This window comes from Leptinotarsa decemlineata, unplaced genomic scaffold (genome assembly GCF_025532065.1).
Source record: "Leptinotarsa decemlineata unplaced genomic scaffold, Ldec_3_MD MMD2_P_RNA_scaffold_9, whole genome shotgun sequence".
Classification (NCBI taxonomy): Eukaryota; Metazoa; Arthropoda; class Insecta; order Coleoptera; family Chrysomelidae; genus Leptinotarsa; species Leptinotarsa decemlineata.
In genome coordinates, this window is record NW_027412536.1 from 4,434,089 (window position 1) to 4,446,093 (window position 12,005).

Genomic DNA, 12,005 nt, shown 5'->3' on the forward strand with positions numbered 1-12,005 from the left:
TTGAGAGTTACAAGCAAACAAACAAACAAACATACATACATACAGGTGAAGCTAATAAAAACGTGTTAATTAAAAAAGTGTGTTTTTTGTATAACTCAATGTTCATGTAAAAGCAGTCATTTCGAAAGAATGTTTTCTTGTTTATATGAAAGTAGTTTGTGTCTGAAAGTTACTCCTTGCATAGCCTAAACATCTCTGTAAAGAGATTATTTTAAAATTAATTACTTTTTTTTGGGATTCCCACATTTTTGTGTAAAGATAGAGGAGAAGAAAGCCAAAACCTTTTTATCTCAAAAATTAATCTTTCCTAAAAATATAGCTCTTTCAGTCTGAATACCTACTTGTATTATCAGAAAGAATCTTTGAATTGATAGTCATGAAAAAACGTTCAATGAAATATATTCTCATATGATAAAATAAACCGGACAAATTATATTTAACAAAATGGTTAAGGCTTTCGCGGCCGAAGTTTTCAGTATGAATATTTTTCGAGGTTTGAAAGCCTTGGATTTTTGGAATTTCTTCCTGACGTTTCGCTGGCGCAAGTAGTTAGCTTCTTCAGAGGTTTATACATCTTGAGTTAATATCTCCGATGACTGGATATTACGGCGTATTTGAGCTGACTTCTCAGGTAGTTTGATGAGTTGATACCTGTATCTGGCTTGGGTAAATTTCGTAAAGAGTGTTTCTGTTGATTCAGGTAGTCTCGTGTGATAATAAGTCCGGCATAGGCCGCCGAATCAACAAGACATCTGCAGATTTTTGTTTACATTTCAATAAACGGTGTAAAGGTAAAGTCGTGCTTAATGAAACCTATCAATTTTATATCATGTCTACAGAAAACCCCAGAAAACATACTATTTTATTCAAATTCATTTATTGAAGGCACATTTGAATACTGAATGATTGTTGTCGAACAATAAACAAAAAAACTATATCAACGGAATAGATAAATTTACCCAGGAGCATAATCAGAATATCTATTATTGACTCTTCACTATATAACATAGTTTAAAATAAGAACTGTCACCTTTTTGGCCACAGTATCATTTATTGATGATATTTTTCATGATATTAAGTGAAAACTTACCTTTCTGACTTTTAAATTTACTGAGAGTGTTTTGAATCGACATATTCAATACATTATTTTATATTGAAGTTGAACTTGAAAAATACCTCATTTTAAACCTAAAATACACATGTACTGAAAAAAGTTTTTTTTTGAATTAAATGTGCTTTTTTATGGTTGGATTATCTGCTTTCAAATGATGTGAAAGAAAAGTAACATTATTATTTGTCGAACATTTGTCAAAAAAAGCGAATAACTGAAACGCAATTAAATATAATTTTTGAATTTAATATGTGTGACTGATGACTTGTTCATTTTGTGGTAATTCGTGATCATTTCGATGAAATGAATAAAAACACTTTTGTCAAATTACCACTAGTTAATTTTATTTATACGACAGTCTTCGAGTTTAACCCCATTATCAAGTATAAAACTAATAAGTGAAATTTGAAAACTTGGTTATATCGGGGGTTTTTAGGTAAGATGAAAGGACAGGTAGTTGAACGAACCAGGGTGTCAACTTTGAAATTCAACACTGAAGATTATAGGGGTTGTTAAACTTATAAATTCAAGAGTGGAGACCTACATAAACCGAGTTGCTCGTTTAGAGGTATATATTTCTGGTTTTTAATTCATTTGTTAATTTCCATGGATTGCGGCTTGGCCGCAATCTGCGGTGCGAACGACGAAGCGGGGAGCGAGGCGACCATTCGCGCGACACCGTTTGCAGGCCACGGGCAGTCAAGTTCGCCGTCGCGACCAATAGTCCGACAGCGAAATGTCTATCGAAATTATCTCGATATTGCTGAGAAAGTAATAGTTTTTTGGTTCAAGACCTAATATTTGGAAGAGATTGTGGAGTACATGATTTGAATAAAAGTCGGGGTATAGATGGAGAATTCCACAAGAAGTACGAGAAATACAGATTATATCCAGAAAAATGTTTTGAGTATACCAGAATGAGTATTGAAACCTTCGATTATATTCTTATGAAAATTCAACCAGAATTGGAGAAAAAAGTTAATGCGAATAGAATTTTAAGTGCCGCTGAAAAATTGTTTTTGACATTAACTATCTTTGCCCAAAATATTATTAGCTAATTAAATGTTACCTTGTATATTATTATTTCATGAAATAAAATCACTTTCAGATATTCATGTTATTTATTGCAAAAATCTTAATTATATGATAGTAATTTTTCGTACAACTAAAACAAAAAACAACTTCTAACTTGTAATTGACGGTAGAATGAATAATGAATTTCTAACTTTTTAATCAGTCTTTTATTCAGCAATAAAAGTCTCGGTGTTCATTTTTCGCGGCGAAAACAACTAAATTCGTTTGATCACTGCACTATTCGCCGCGACTACCGCTCGACTCCGTGGCTCGCGCCGTACAGATTCATGCATTTGTTTTGCTGCTCGCCGGCCGCGCCGCAAGTCGCCCACGCGATTCGCTCGGTACATTTCGCCGGTCGCCGTTGCGCGTGGCGTGGCAGTCCTATGTCTTTGTTTCAGTCGCTAGACGCTTCGCCGTTCGCACCGCACGAATATTCGCATCGGCGAGTGTCCCATGGCCAGGCTGTTAAGCCAGTATATACAGTCCAAACCGGTTTAACAACCCCTATAACCTTCAGTAATGAATTTTAAAGTTGGCACCCTGGTTCGTTCAACTACCTGTCCTTCCATCTTACCTAAAAACCCCCGATATAACCGAGTTTTCAAATTTCATATTTCAGTTTTATACTTGATAATGGGATTAAACCCGAAACCACTCGTATAAATGAAATTAACTAGTGATAATTATACCAAAGTGTTTTTATTCATTTCATTAAAGGAATTTTTGAACTGATTGTTTGAAAATTTTTGATATTTAGAAAAAAATCCAATTTGACAAACGTAAAAGTTGCATTACGAGATTTCGCAAACAAAACAATTGTATTATTCAGATTTGAAATACCTAGTATCGTATAGAAAAAATATTACTACAGTATTTTTCAATATATAAAGATTGATTTATCAGATTTCTGAGACTATTATGAAATGGAAAATTTTATCCTGAAAAATGTAGTTTTGAATACAAAAACATCAAACCTAACAAAGAATTCACATCAACCACAATCCACAGTATGACACTCTTAAGATTTGATTTTTGGTACAGGCGTAGACTTTCATGGGTCGCACTTTTCGCAATACTTAGCCCGAGTAACAGCGTTAAACCCAGCCTTGCAATCTTGCGTAAAAGGACATCATCTCATGATGATGCTAATTTGGTGTGCGAATCGTGCGTCTAGAGAGAATGTTGTTGTTCTAGTGTGCACCACACCAGAGGTTCAAATTCTACCTATCATATTTTTTTTCCTCAAGGGGAACGTGATCATTTGAAATCTGCTCAAATTGAAGCAAGAGTAGAGTTAAATTACTTTTCACGGATTTGGATCCGAGACGTGGATGATGTATGTGCAATTTTCGACCCAAATATAATGTTCCTGTATGAAATTAAAAATAATGAAAAAGTAATGTCGATGAGGATTTAGAATTTGATGAAATCAAGAAGATTACTAGCACTACGGATATCCTTCAAACATAGAGGACGAGTAAATTTGGAAACCATAATTCAAACAGTTTCATCATTAACACTCTGAATGAGACTAATTGATTGCGAGCGGGCTGGCAATTCTGTAGGACCTCGACCGGCCAATCCAACGACCGGAAAAAGTAGTATCCAAATAGTTTCTTGCTTGTTTGGAGTTATGTGGTGGTGCTCCACCTTGTTGGAATACAATATCCATATCGAATTCATTAGGATTCGCTTCGACAATTTCAGTGATGAGAGGGTCAAAAGTAGTTTCTAGCATATTCAAATACAGTTCCCCTGTTAAATTTCGATAAATAAATAGAGGTCCTACAATATGGTTTCACAATATTCCTGCTCAAGCGTTCATTTTTTCTGGATATTGGGTATGTGTTTCCCGGAAAACGTGAGGGTTGGTGTCACTCCAATAACGGCAATTTTGTCTGTGAACATTGCCGTTTAAAAAAAAAATACATTCGTCACTAGAACAAATTTTGTGGAGATGATTTCGCAGAATTTTGTTCTTCGATCAGGGTCATCTTCAGTTAATTGCTGTACCATTTCAATTTTGTATGGATGATACTATTCCTCTTCAAAAGTATCCACACAGTAGAAGGAGACACCTCACAAACATTCGCGACGGAATCACTAGACTGTTCAGGATTTACTAGCATCTCACCAATTATTTGCACTTGGTGTTCTTCTGGAATAGATGGATGACCTGGCGGCTTTTTGTTATATACACTACCGGTAGTTGTGAATTTGGATATATACAAGTTCCTTCAAATATTTTCTACAGATACGACGATTCAATTCAGAAAACGTTCATAAAAATCCTTTCGGTCTCGTGAAAGTTACGCGTCGCACTGTAAATAAAAATCTCTTCAATTTTTTTTTCCAATGGACGAGAATTGACCATTTTGGAGATTGTTAACGTGGTACCTTTCTACTAGTAAAACCGAAAACTAAATGAGAATATTCTAACTGAATAATGATATTCATTGTCGTACTAACATTTTTTGTCGTTTTTATAAACAAAAAATAACTAAACAAACCTTATCGGGTTGTTGGAATTGCCATATGGCATATAAAAAGGAATATTTCTAGAAATATCGATAATAATGTGTTTGTCTTCAGGAAATTATTAAATGTTCCGCCATTTTGTAGTAGGTGAAGATATTATCTTCATATTCTAGAATTGTTAAGTATTCATTAGGAGCTTCAAAATGATGTGTCACAAGACCCCCCTTTCCATTTAATTTTTTTTCCAAATGGCGCCCAGTCGTCATTTCGAAAGTTTCATCTATCAATTTCACTTCAAAATAAAGTATTCATGCATCAATTTCATTATCCCAAATTTTATTTTTTTTTGAGTTGACCCATTCAAAAAAATAAAGGGGGGGACATTAAAGAAATGCACTGTACGCTATATAAGTTTCTTGTTCTCCCTATAGGACGTAGTAGTAACGGCTACATCAATCAATTTATTGTTTCTTGTTCAGTTATTTTTTTAATTTACATTTGAAAATATTAGAACATTTCGCGCACCGGACGATACTGGAATCTATTCACCTATAAACATTTCTTAAAGATTCTGTTAACTCTCAAAAACCTTTATGGGGTTATTGAGAGAAAATGTAGGTAGGCAGCTAATGGTTTCAACATCTAACCGGTTAGAGCCTTCAGAGCACTTCAATTAGCCAAATAGATTAAGCTCTGAATTAAAGGGTTCCCGAGTTGTAATTATCTACAAAGAAACGGAAAATCCGAACCTCTGCTCCTCTACTAAGCTCATTTTTTTTACTTCAGGCTTTTCCTTTTTTATTTGTGAGTAATTTTTCCATATCCTTGTCCATAAAATTAACAAGATTTTAGTTTTCCATTATTGAAAGCGTATTAATAATGTATGGACAACACTGAAATATATCACTGAACTCCTTCTGAATTATTTTTTGAGATACTTCAGAGTCGAGTAGATTTATTAGAATTGCTAAACATTAGATAAAAACAAGCTACAAATTGAAACAAATTTCAGGATTATTCATTGGGAAGCAGAAATAGATTAAATGTACATTTTTTTTAAACCGCCTCAACCACTCACACTACTTTTATACGGTAAAGAAATCATAAATAAAATGGATGATAATTTATTTGTTCGAAAGACAACATCTCTATATATATTTAAAATGTAACTCAGAAATCACAATATTATAAAAACAGAAATCATTGTCGGGTCAGATAATGAAAAATTGCTTGATGAACTATCACATAAAAGAAATCACAGCATGCGAATGAGTTAAAAATATAGACGATTCATTATTTTATTTCTTAAAAACATTACAATGTGTCTAATCTAAAAACATAAAAAGCTCTTCATTCTCAGTTTTCAAATTGTATTTGAAAAAACAGTTCTGGGAACATTTGAACATAAATGCACTTTTAAAACTAGAGTCCTTTTCAGTATTTCACTTTTATAAGTTACTCAGCTTACCTTTGTATTTAGGTACGAAATTTTTAATTTCTTGTTCCTGAATATTTTGATAGAACTCCAATTCTCTGTAATTCAAGGGTTTCACTATTGTACCAGAATTCAAAACCATAAGCCGAGTGTGTCCTCCAACCTAAAACAAAATATTAAAATTAAGTAATTATGTGGAGAGTTGTGGATAAATTCAAATATATATTCCAAGCAATTAATTACTCAGCAATAAGTCATTCAACTAAAATAAAATGAATATTTTTTGTTCCTCAGTGCAGGGCATATTTAACCAAAGCACCGGTCTGGTACTCAATCGATTTTTTCGTACGTTCCTCAGCTAAGTAGTTTATTTTTCACAATTATTTTATAAAGAGATTTAAAGAGTTGTAAATAATTAAAGACTAGATGTCAGTGGTTTCGCCCGCTTAGAATTTGGTTTGTCACATCAAGTTTTGCGACAGACCATTTTAAACAAATAGCGACAATATTGTTTTATTGGCCGAAACTTCAGGTTTCCAACTTCGAAAGTGACGAAATTCAATACAATCTTTGAACCCCTATTTTTCCCCCTTAGAGGGTGGAAATTCCTGATTTTCTTTCTTGATGCTTATTCACGATATACAAAGAACTTACCTGCATATTTTGAAATTCTAGGTTCAGTAGCTGGCTGTACGTTAACATAAGAGCGAGCAACAGCTAGTAATTTATATTTTTACATTAAAAATACAGTAATTAACAAAATATACCAGTTTATTGTCTACGAGTTTATACCAGTAATATTGTCTACGAGGTATTTTTTGATAAATTATCAAAGTATTTGGATAATTGAACAGAAATTAGGATAAAGTCAAAGAAACTGCTTAAAATAAAACCATGGATGACAGATGCTTTGCTTGAATCAATAACTCACTGAGACAAATGAAAACAAAATATTTTTGAAGAATTCTTCAATAAAAAATGAAACTGAATATAAACTGTACAGAAATTACTTAACTTATCTCCTACGTGTATTATTCACATAAAATTGTGGAAGCAAAATATGACATGAAAAAAATCTGGAGCAATATAAATGAAATAAGTCACACCAAACCAGAAATAAAATTGAAACATTTTGATATTGTAGCTGACAATGAACTTGAAATTCCATCAGATACAGAGAAAACCAACTATTTTAAAAAGTTTTTTGTTGAAATTGGGGAAGACATGGCCCGAAAAATCGAGAAACCCAAAACTACCATTGTTGAAAACCATGTAAACAACATGTGCAAATCATTATTTCTTCAACCGATAAAAAATAAAGAACAAACAATATTATAGCTGGACTCAAAAATAGCACATCTCCTGGACCTGATGGAATTTTTGTTCATATTATTAAAAAGTATCACACTTACTTTGCTATAGGCCTCTGTCATATATTAAATTTAATCCTCGTAGTAGGAGAAATACCAGCCTTCTTCAAAGAATCAATTATAGTACTAATTCTTTAAGTCTGGGAATAAAAAACTTGTAACTAATTATAGACTTATAACACTCATAAACAATTTTGCAAAAATTTTGGAAAAAAGAGTGGTGCATTTCTTAAAAAATAATAATTCCTTTTCTCAATGTCAATTTGGTTTCAGAGAAAATAGGTCCACTGAAAAAGCCATCTTTGACGTAATTAATTTAGTTAACAATTCTTTTCAAAATCAAGACAAAACTATTACTGTTTTTTTTTAGATTTAGCTAAGGCCTTTGACACGGTTGATAATATACTTCTTCAGCGTTTACATGATTCGGGTATAAGAGGAGTAGCGTTGAACATCTTTGAGGATTATTTGTCTGATAGGATTCAGAGAGTTAACCTATATTAATAACCAGGGGCGTACCTCAAAGAACGGTGCTTGGCCCTATCTTATTTCTAATATACATGAATAATATTTTTTCACTGAGGGACTTCGAAGGTAGTATAACTTATTTTGCGGATGACACAGCATTAACTTTTGTCGGGAACCCATGGGAAGAAGGTCATAGAAAGGTGGAGGTAGGTATTAATATAATTTTCCACTGGCTTAGTAATAATTTATTGAGTGTAAACGTCAAAAAAACTAAATTTATTGCATTCTCCTCAACAAAGAAGGATCAGCCCACTATTACAGAGCTTAAAATCCATAAACTTACTTGCCAAAACGATAGACTCCCTTGCACTTGTCCCGTCATAGAAAAAACTGATACTTGTGGATCAGTGCCTTCATTGGAATGATCATATTGACTATACAGTGAAAAGTTTACGTAAGCTCACTTACAAATTTTATCAGCTCAGAATAATAGTCAGTAGAAAAATGTTGCTTACTGTATATGATGCCCTGGTCAAATATTCCTTACGTAATTTAGAAATGATCCAAAACTCACTCATAAAAATTATGTTCATAAAGAATAAATGCTATAATACTCAGGCATAATATGAAGAGAGTGAAATATATAGTTGAAGAAAACTGTATACTTTCCGTTGTATATTATGGACAACCAGTGTTACGAGTACATTTGTTCAGAATATACAGGGCTTTTCATGATGAGCGTTAATTAACCGTTTCTGACAAACTATTTAACGGATCAACCTGAAAATTTCACAGTATGCATAAATCAACATGACCTACACGCCTAAAATATTTCAGACGAAGCGGCGTTGTCGCTTCTACTATAAAGTAGCGGCTTCTTTGATTTTTCAAATGGAACATCCCATATTATAATTCATTATCACTTTGTCAACAAATTCATATACTATTTCCCTATACCTATCTATCACCGTTTAGAAGGTATAAATTAATTTCGATATTTTTTTTACCAAACATGAACTTTTATAAATGCTGATAATTTTGCACTAAAACGATCAAATTTGAAATGGAGTGGAGTGATACTATGAGAATCTTCACTCCGAGTCATATTTTCATTTGCCTTATACAGGGTCTTCAAAAAATGCAGATACTTTGATCTCATGAAAAAATAAGTGGAACTCAATTTTTTCAAATGGAACACCTGTATATTTCAACATTTTTGAGCTCTACATCCAATTTTAGATTAACTTTGTTCAGATAATATTATTTCTATTTTGAACCGTTTTCGAGATAAACTGTTTCAAACCGAAACTGACGTGGTTTTCTTGCTCGTTTTTTTGAATTCATCATTTATTTTGGATATTTAACATTTTTTTTATACTTAGTAATATTTCATTTTGATCCAGTTTTTTAACTGTCTCAGATCCGTCAATTCGAAATTGGTATGTACCTACCTTAGAAAAAGTTACAATTTGTATACATTCAGGTATTGGTCTCTAATGCACAACAGTACACATTAATATTTTTTAATAGTGTGCTTTGGAAAAATAAACAAACCAATTATTTAATGTCAGACTTTCGTTGGTGGTTTTGATTGATTGTGATAGCTACCAATTATAATAGAATAATGTCAAGATTAGGTTACAGTAATGAAGATTTCTTGAATTTATTATTAATTTATGGTGAGTGCAATAGAATTGCAAGAAGAACATGCCGAGTATTTCATGATAGATATCCACAACTTCCGAAGCCGAATAATAATGTGATAAATCGACTACTAAAAAACTGAAGGTTGAATGGAACCTTCCGTCCAAAAATCATTCGTAAGAAGAACAAAGTGGATGATGATGACAGTGATATAACAGTTTTGGGATACTTTCATGCATTTCCAAATGCTTCTCTGCACGAGGCTGAAAGGGAGATAGGTATACCCTACGTGACAATTTGTCGAATTCTTAATAAGCATAAATGGCATCCCTATAAGTTCTACTGTGTCCAACATTTGAAAGAGACTGATTTACCTCGTAGAATAGAATTCTTTGAATGGTTACTAGTCAAGACTCAAGAGGATGAACATTTCCTTGACAATATCATATGGACAGATAAGGCCAAGTTCACAAAAAATGGAGTTTTCAATAGACACAACAGTCATTATTGGGCGCCAGAAAATCCCCATAGTGTCCGCCAAAGGGGTTTTCAAGAAAGATGGCAATTCAATGTATTTTGTGCCATAAAGAATGAGTCAATTTTTTATATCGAGTTTTGTGATGATAATATGAATGCATCAAAATATGAAGATTTAGTGAGGAATGGAATTCAAATGATTTTAAATAATAGACCAGGAAGAGAACGTATATGGTACCAAATGGATGGTGCTCCATCCCATAATTCTCATTCGGTCAGCGAAGCTTTAACCGAAATCTTCGAAGACAGATGGATTGGTAATAATGGACCTTTTCGTTGGCCTCCTAGAACACCAGATGGCAATCCATTAGATTATTTCGTGTGGGGTTTCATTAAAAATATGGTTTACTCTACTCCAATAACAACAATGGAAGATATGAAATCGAGAATTACAACTGCTTTCAATAGTTTGACTCCAGACTTGATCAGAAGCGCTACACATGACAATCTTTTGAAGAGATTACATGTTTGTTCAAGAAGTTGAGATGTGTTTGAACATATTCTGAAATACACTGACGAATAAATTAACTCATTAATTTATGGGTTTATTATTTTCAATTCGTGTTTCAGCGTTAATAAAACTATTGTTTGAAGAGAAGTTTCATTCGATGGTTGAGGAGTATTTTAATAATTATCTTTTCATTGTATTATCTGTGACTAATCGAGAAATATCGAACGAAATCTGTTTTACAAAAATGAGTGATGAACAAGGAAACCATGTCAATTTCCGTTTGAAACAGTTTATCTCGAAAACGGTTCAAAATAGAAATAGTATTATCTGAACAAAGTTAATCTAAAATTGAATGTAGACCTCAAAAATGTTGAAATTTACAGGGTATTCCATTTGAAAAAATTGAGTTCCACTTATTTTTTCATGAGATCAAAGTTTCTGCATTTTTTGAAGATCCTGTATGAGGCAAATGAAAGTATGACTCGGAGTGAAGATCCTCATAGTATCACTCCACTCTATTTCAAATTTGATCGTTTTAGTGCAAGAGAGTTCAAGATTATCAGCATTCATAAAAGTTCATGTTTGGTAAAAAAAATATCGAAATTAATTTATATCTTCTAAACGGTATAATAACGGCAATAGATAGGTATAGAGAAATAGTATATGAATTTGTTGACAACAACAGCTGATTAACGAAAAAACAGATTCAACAGATTTTTGAGAATAAATTGATATTAGGTGAAAGAATATTTTTTACTTTAAAATTAAGATCTGAACAAAATACGCGCGACAGATCTAGATTGTTGCATCATCTGTCAACATGTGTACAATGTTGAGTCAATCTCATTTCTTGCGTCGAGAGGTTTTGACAGAACAAAAGAGAATCGGTAGAAACACCAGTGTTTCTATGCATCTTGGTTATATCGAATGTCATAAAAAATAGAGAAAAAACAACATTTTTAACAATAAAATGTTAACGATATACAAAAAATATTGGAAAAGCAAAATATTGATTACTGAACTAGTTACCTACCTACTGCCCGAAGAACGCAAAGGTTCAATTTGGCTAGTATGTGCAGTTTATCTTCAAAACCATAACTATCTTAAGTGATGCTTTGAATAGTTCTTCTGTGAGCTAGGTAAGGTAAGCGATTTTTTTTATTGAAAAAGCTCATCTCTTTTCAATATATCTGTCGCTGGACATTTTCTAAATCAGTGCTAGGCAGTACCGTATTCCAAACTAGTGTAAAATAAATGTCAAGGGAACTAGAGAAAAATACAGTGTTCAATGTTAACATAAATTAACATCGTTACGCTTTACAAATCCTAATGTTTTCGAACTTAAAGATATTATTTTATTCACAAGCTTGACAGAAATCAGTTCATTGCCAAACAAAACACCTAGTTTGGTATCTTCACAAACTGTCAGAGTTG

The 12,005-nt window shown here is 32.7% G+C and overlaps 1 protein-coding gene across 2 annotated transcripts in view; it reads right to left on the reverse strand.

Annotated features, from left to right (window-relative positions):
* Window positions 1–12,005, reverse strand: part of Ip6k (Inositol hexakisphosphate kinase) — a 94,124-nt gene that overhangs the window by 17,337 nt on the left and 64,782 nt on the right. Inside the window, exons 2-3 of one of the 2 annotated variants that reach the window (XM_074170492.1) lie at window positions 7,514–7,611; window positions 6,135–6,264 (exon numbers count right to left, since the gene is read on the reverse strand). In XM_074170492.1, coding sequence (XP_074026593.1) covers window positions 6,135–6,264; window positions 7,514–7,534 — 151 coding nt within the window. In that variant the 5' untranslated portion in view covers window positions 7,535–7,611. The remainder of the gene's footprint in view (window positions 1–6,134; window positions 6,265–7,513; window positions 7,612–12,005) is intronic. The other variant, XM_074170491.1, reaches the window with a different exon arrangement.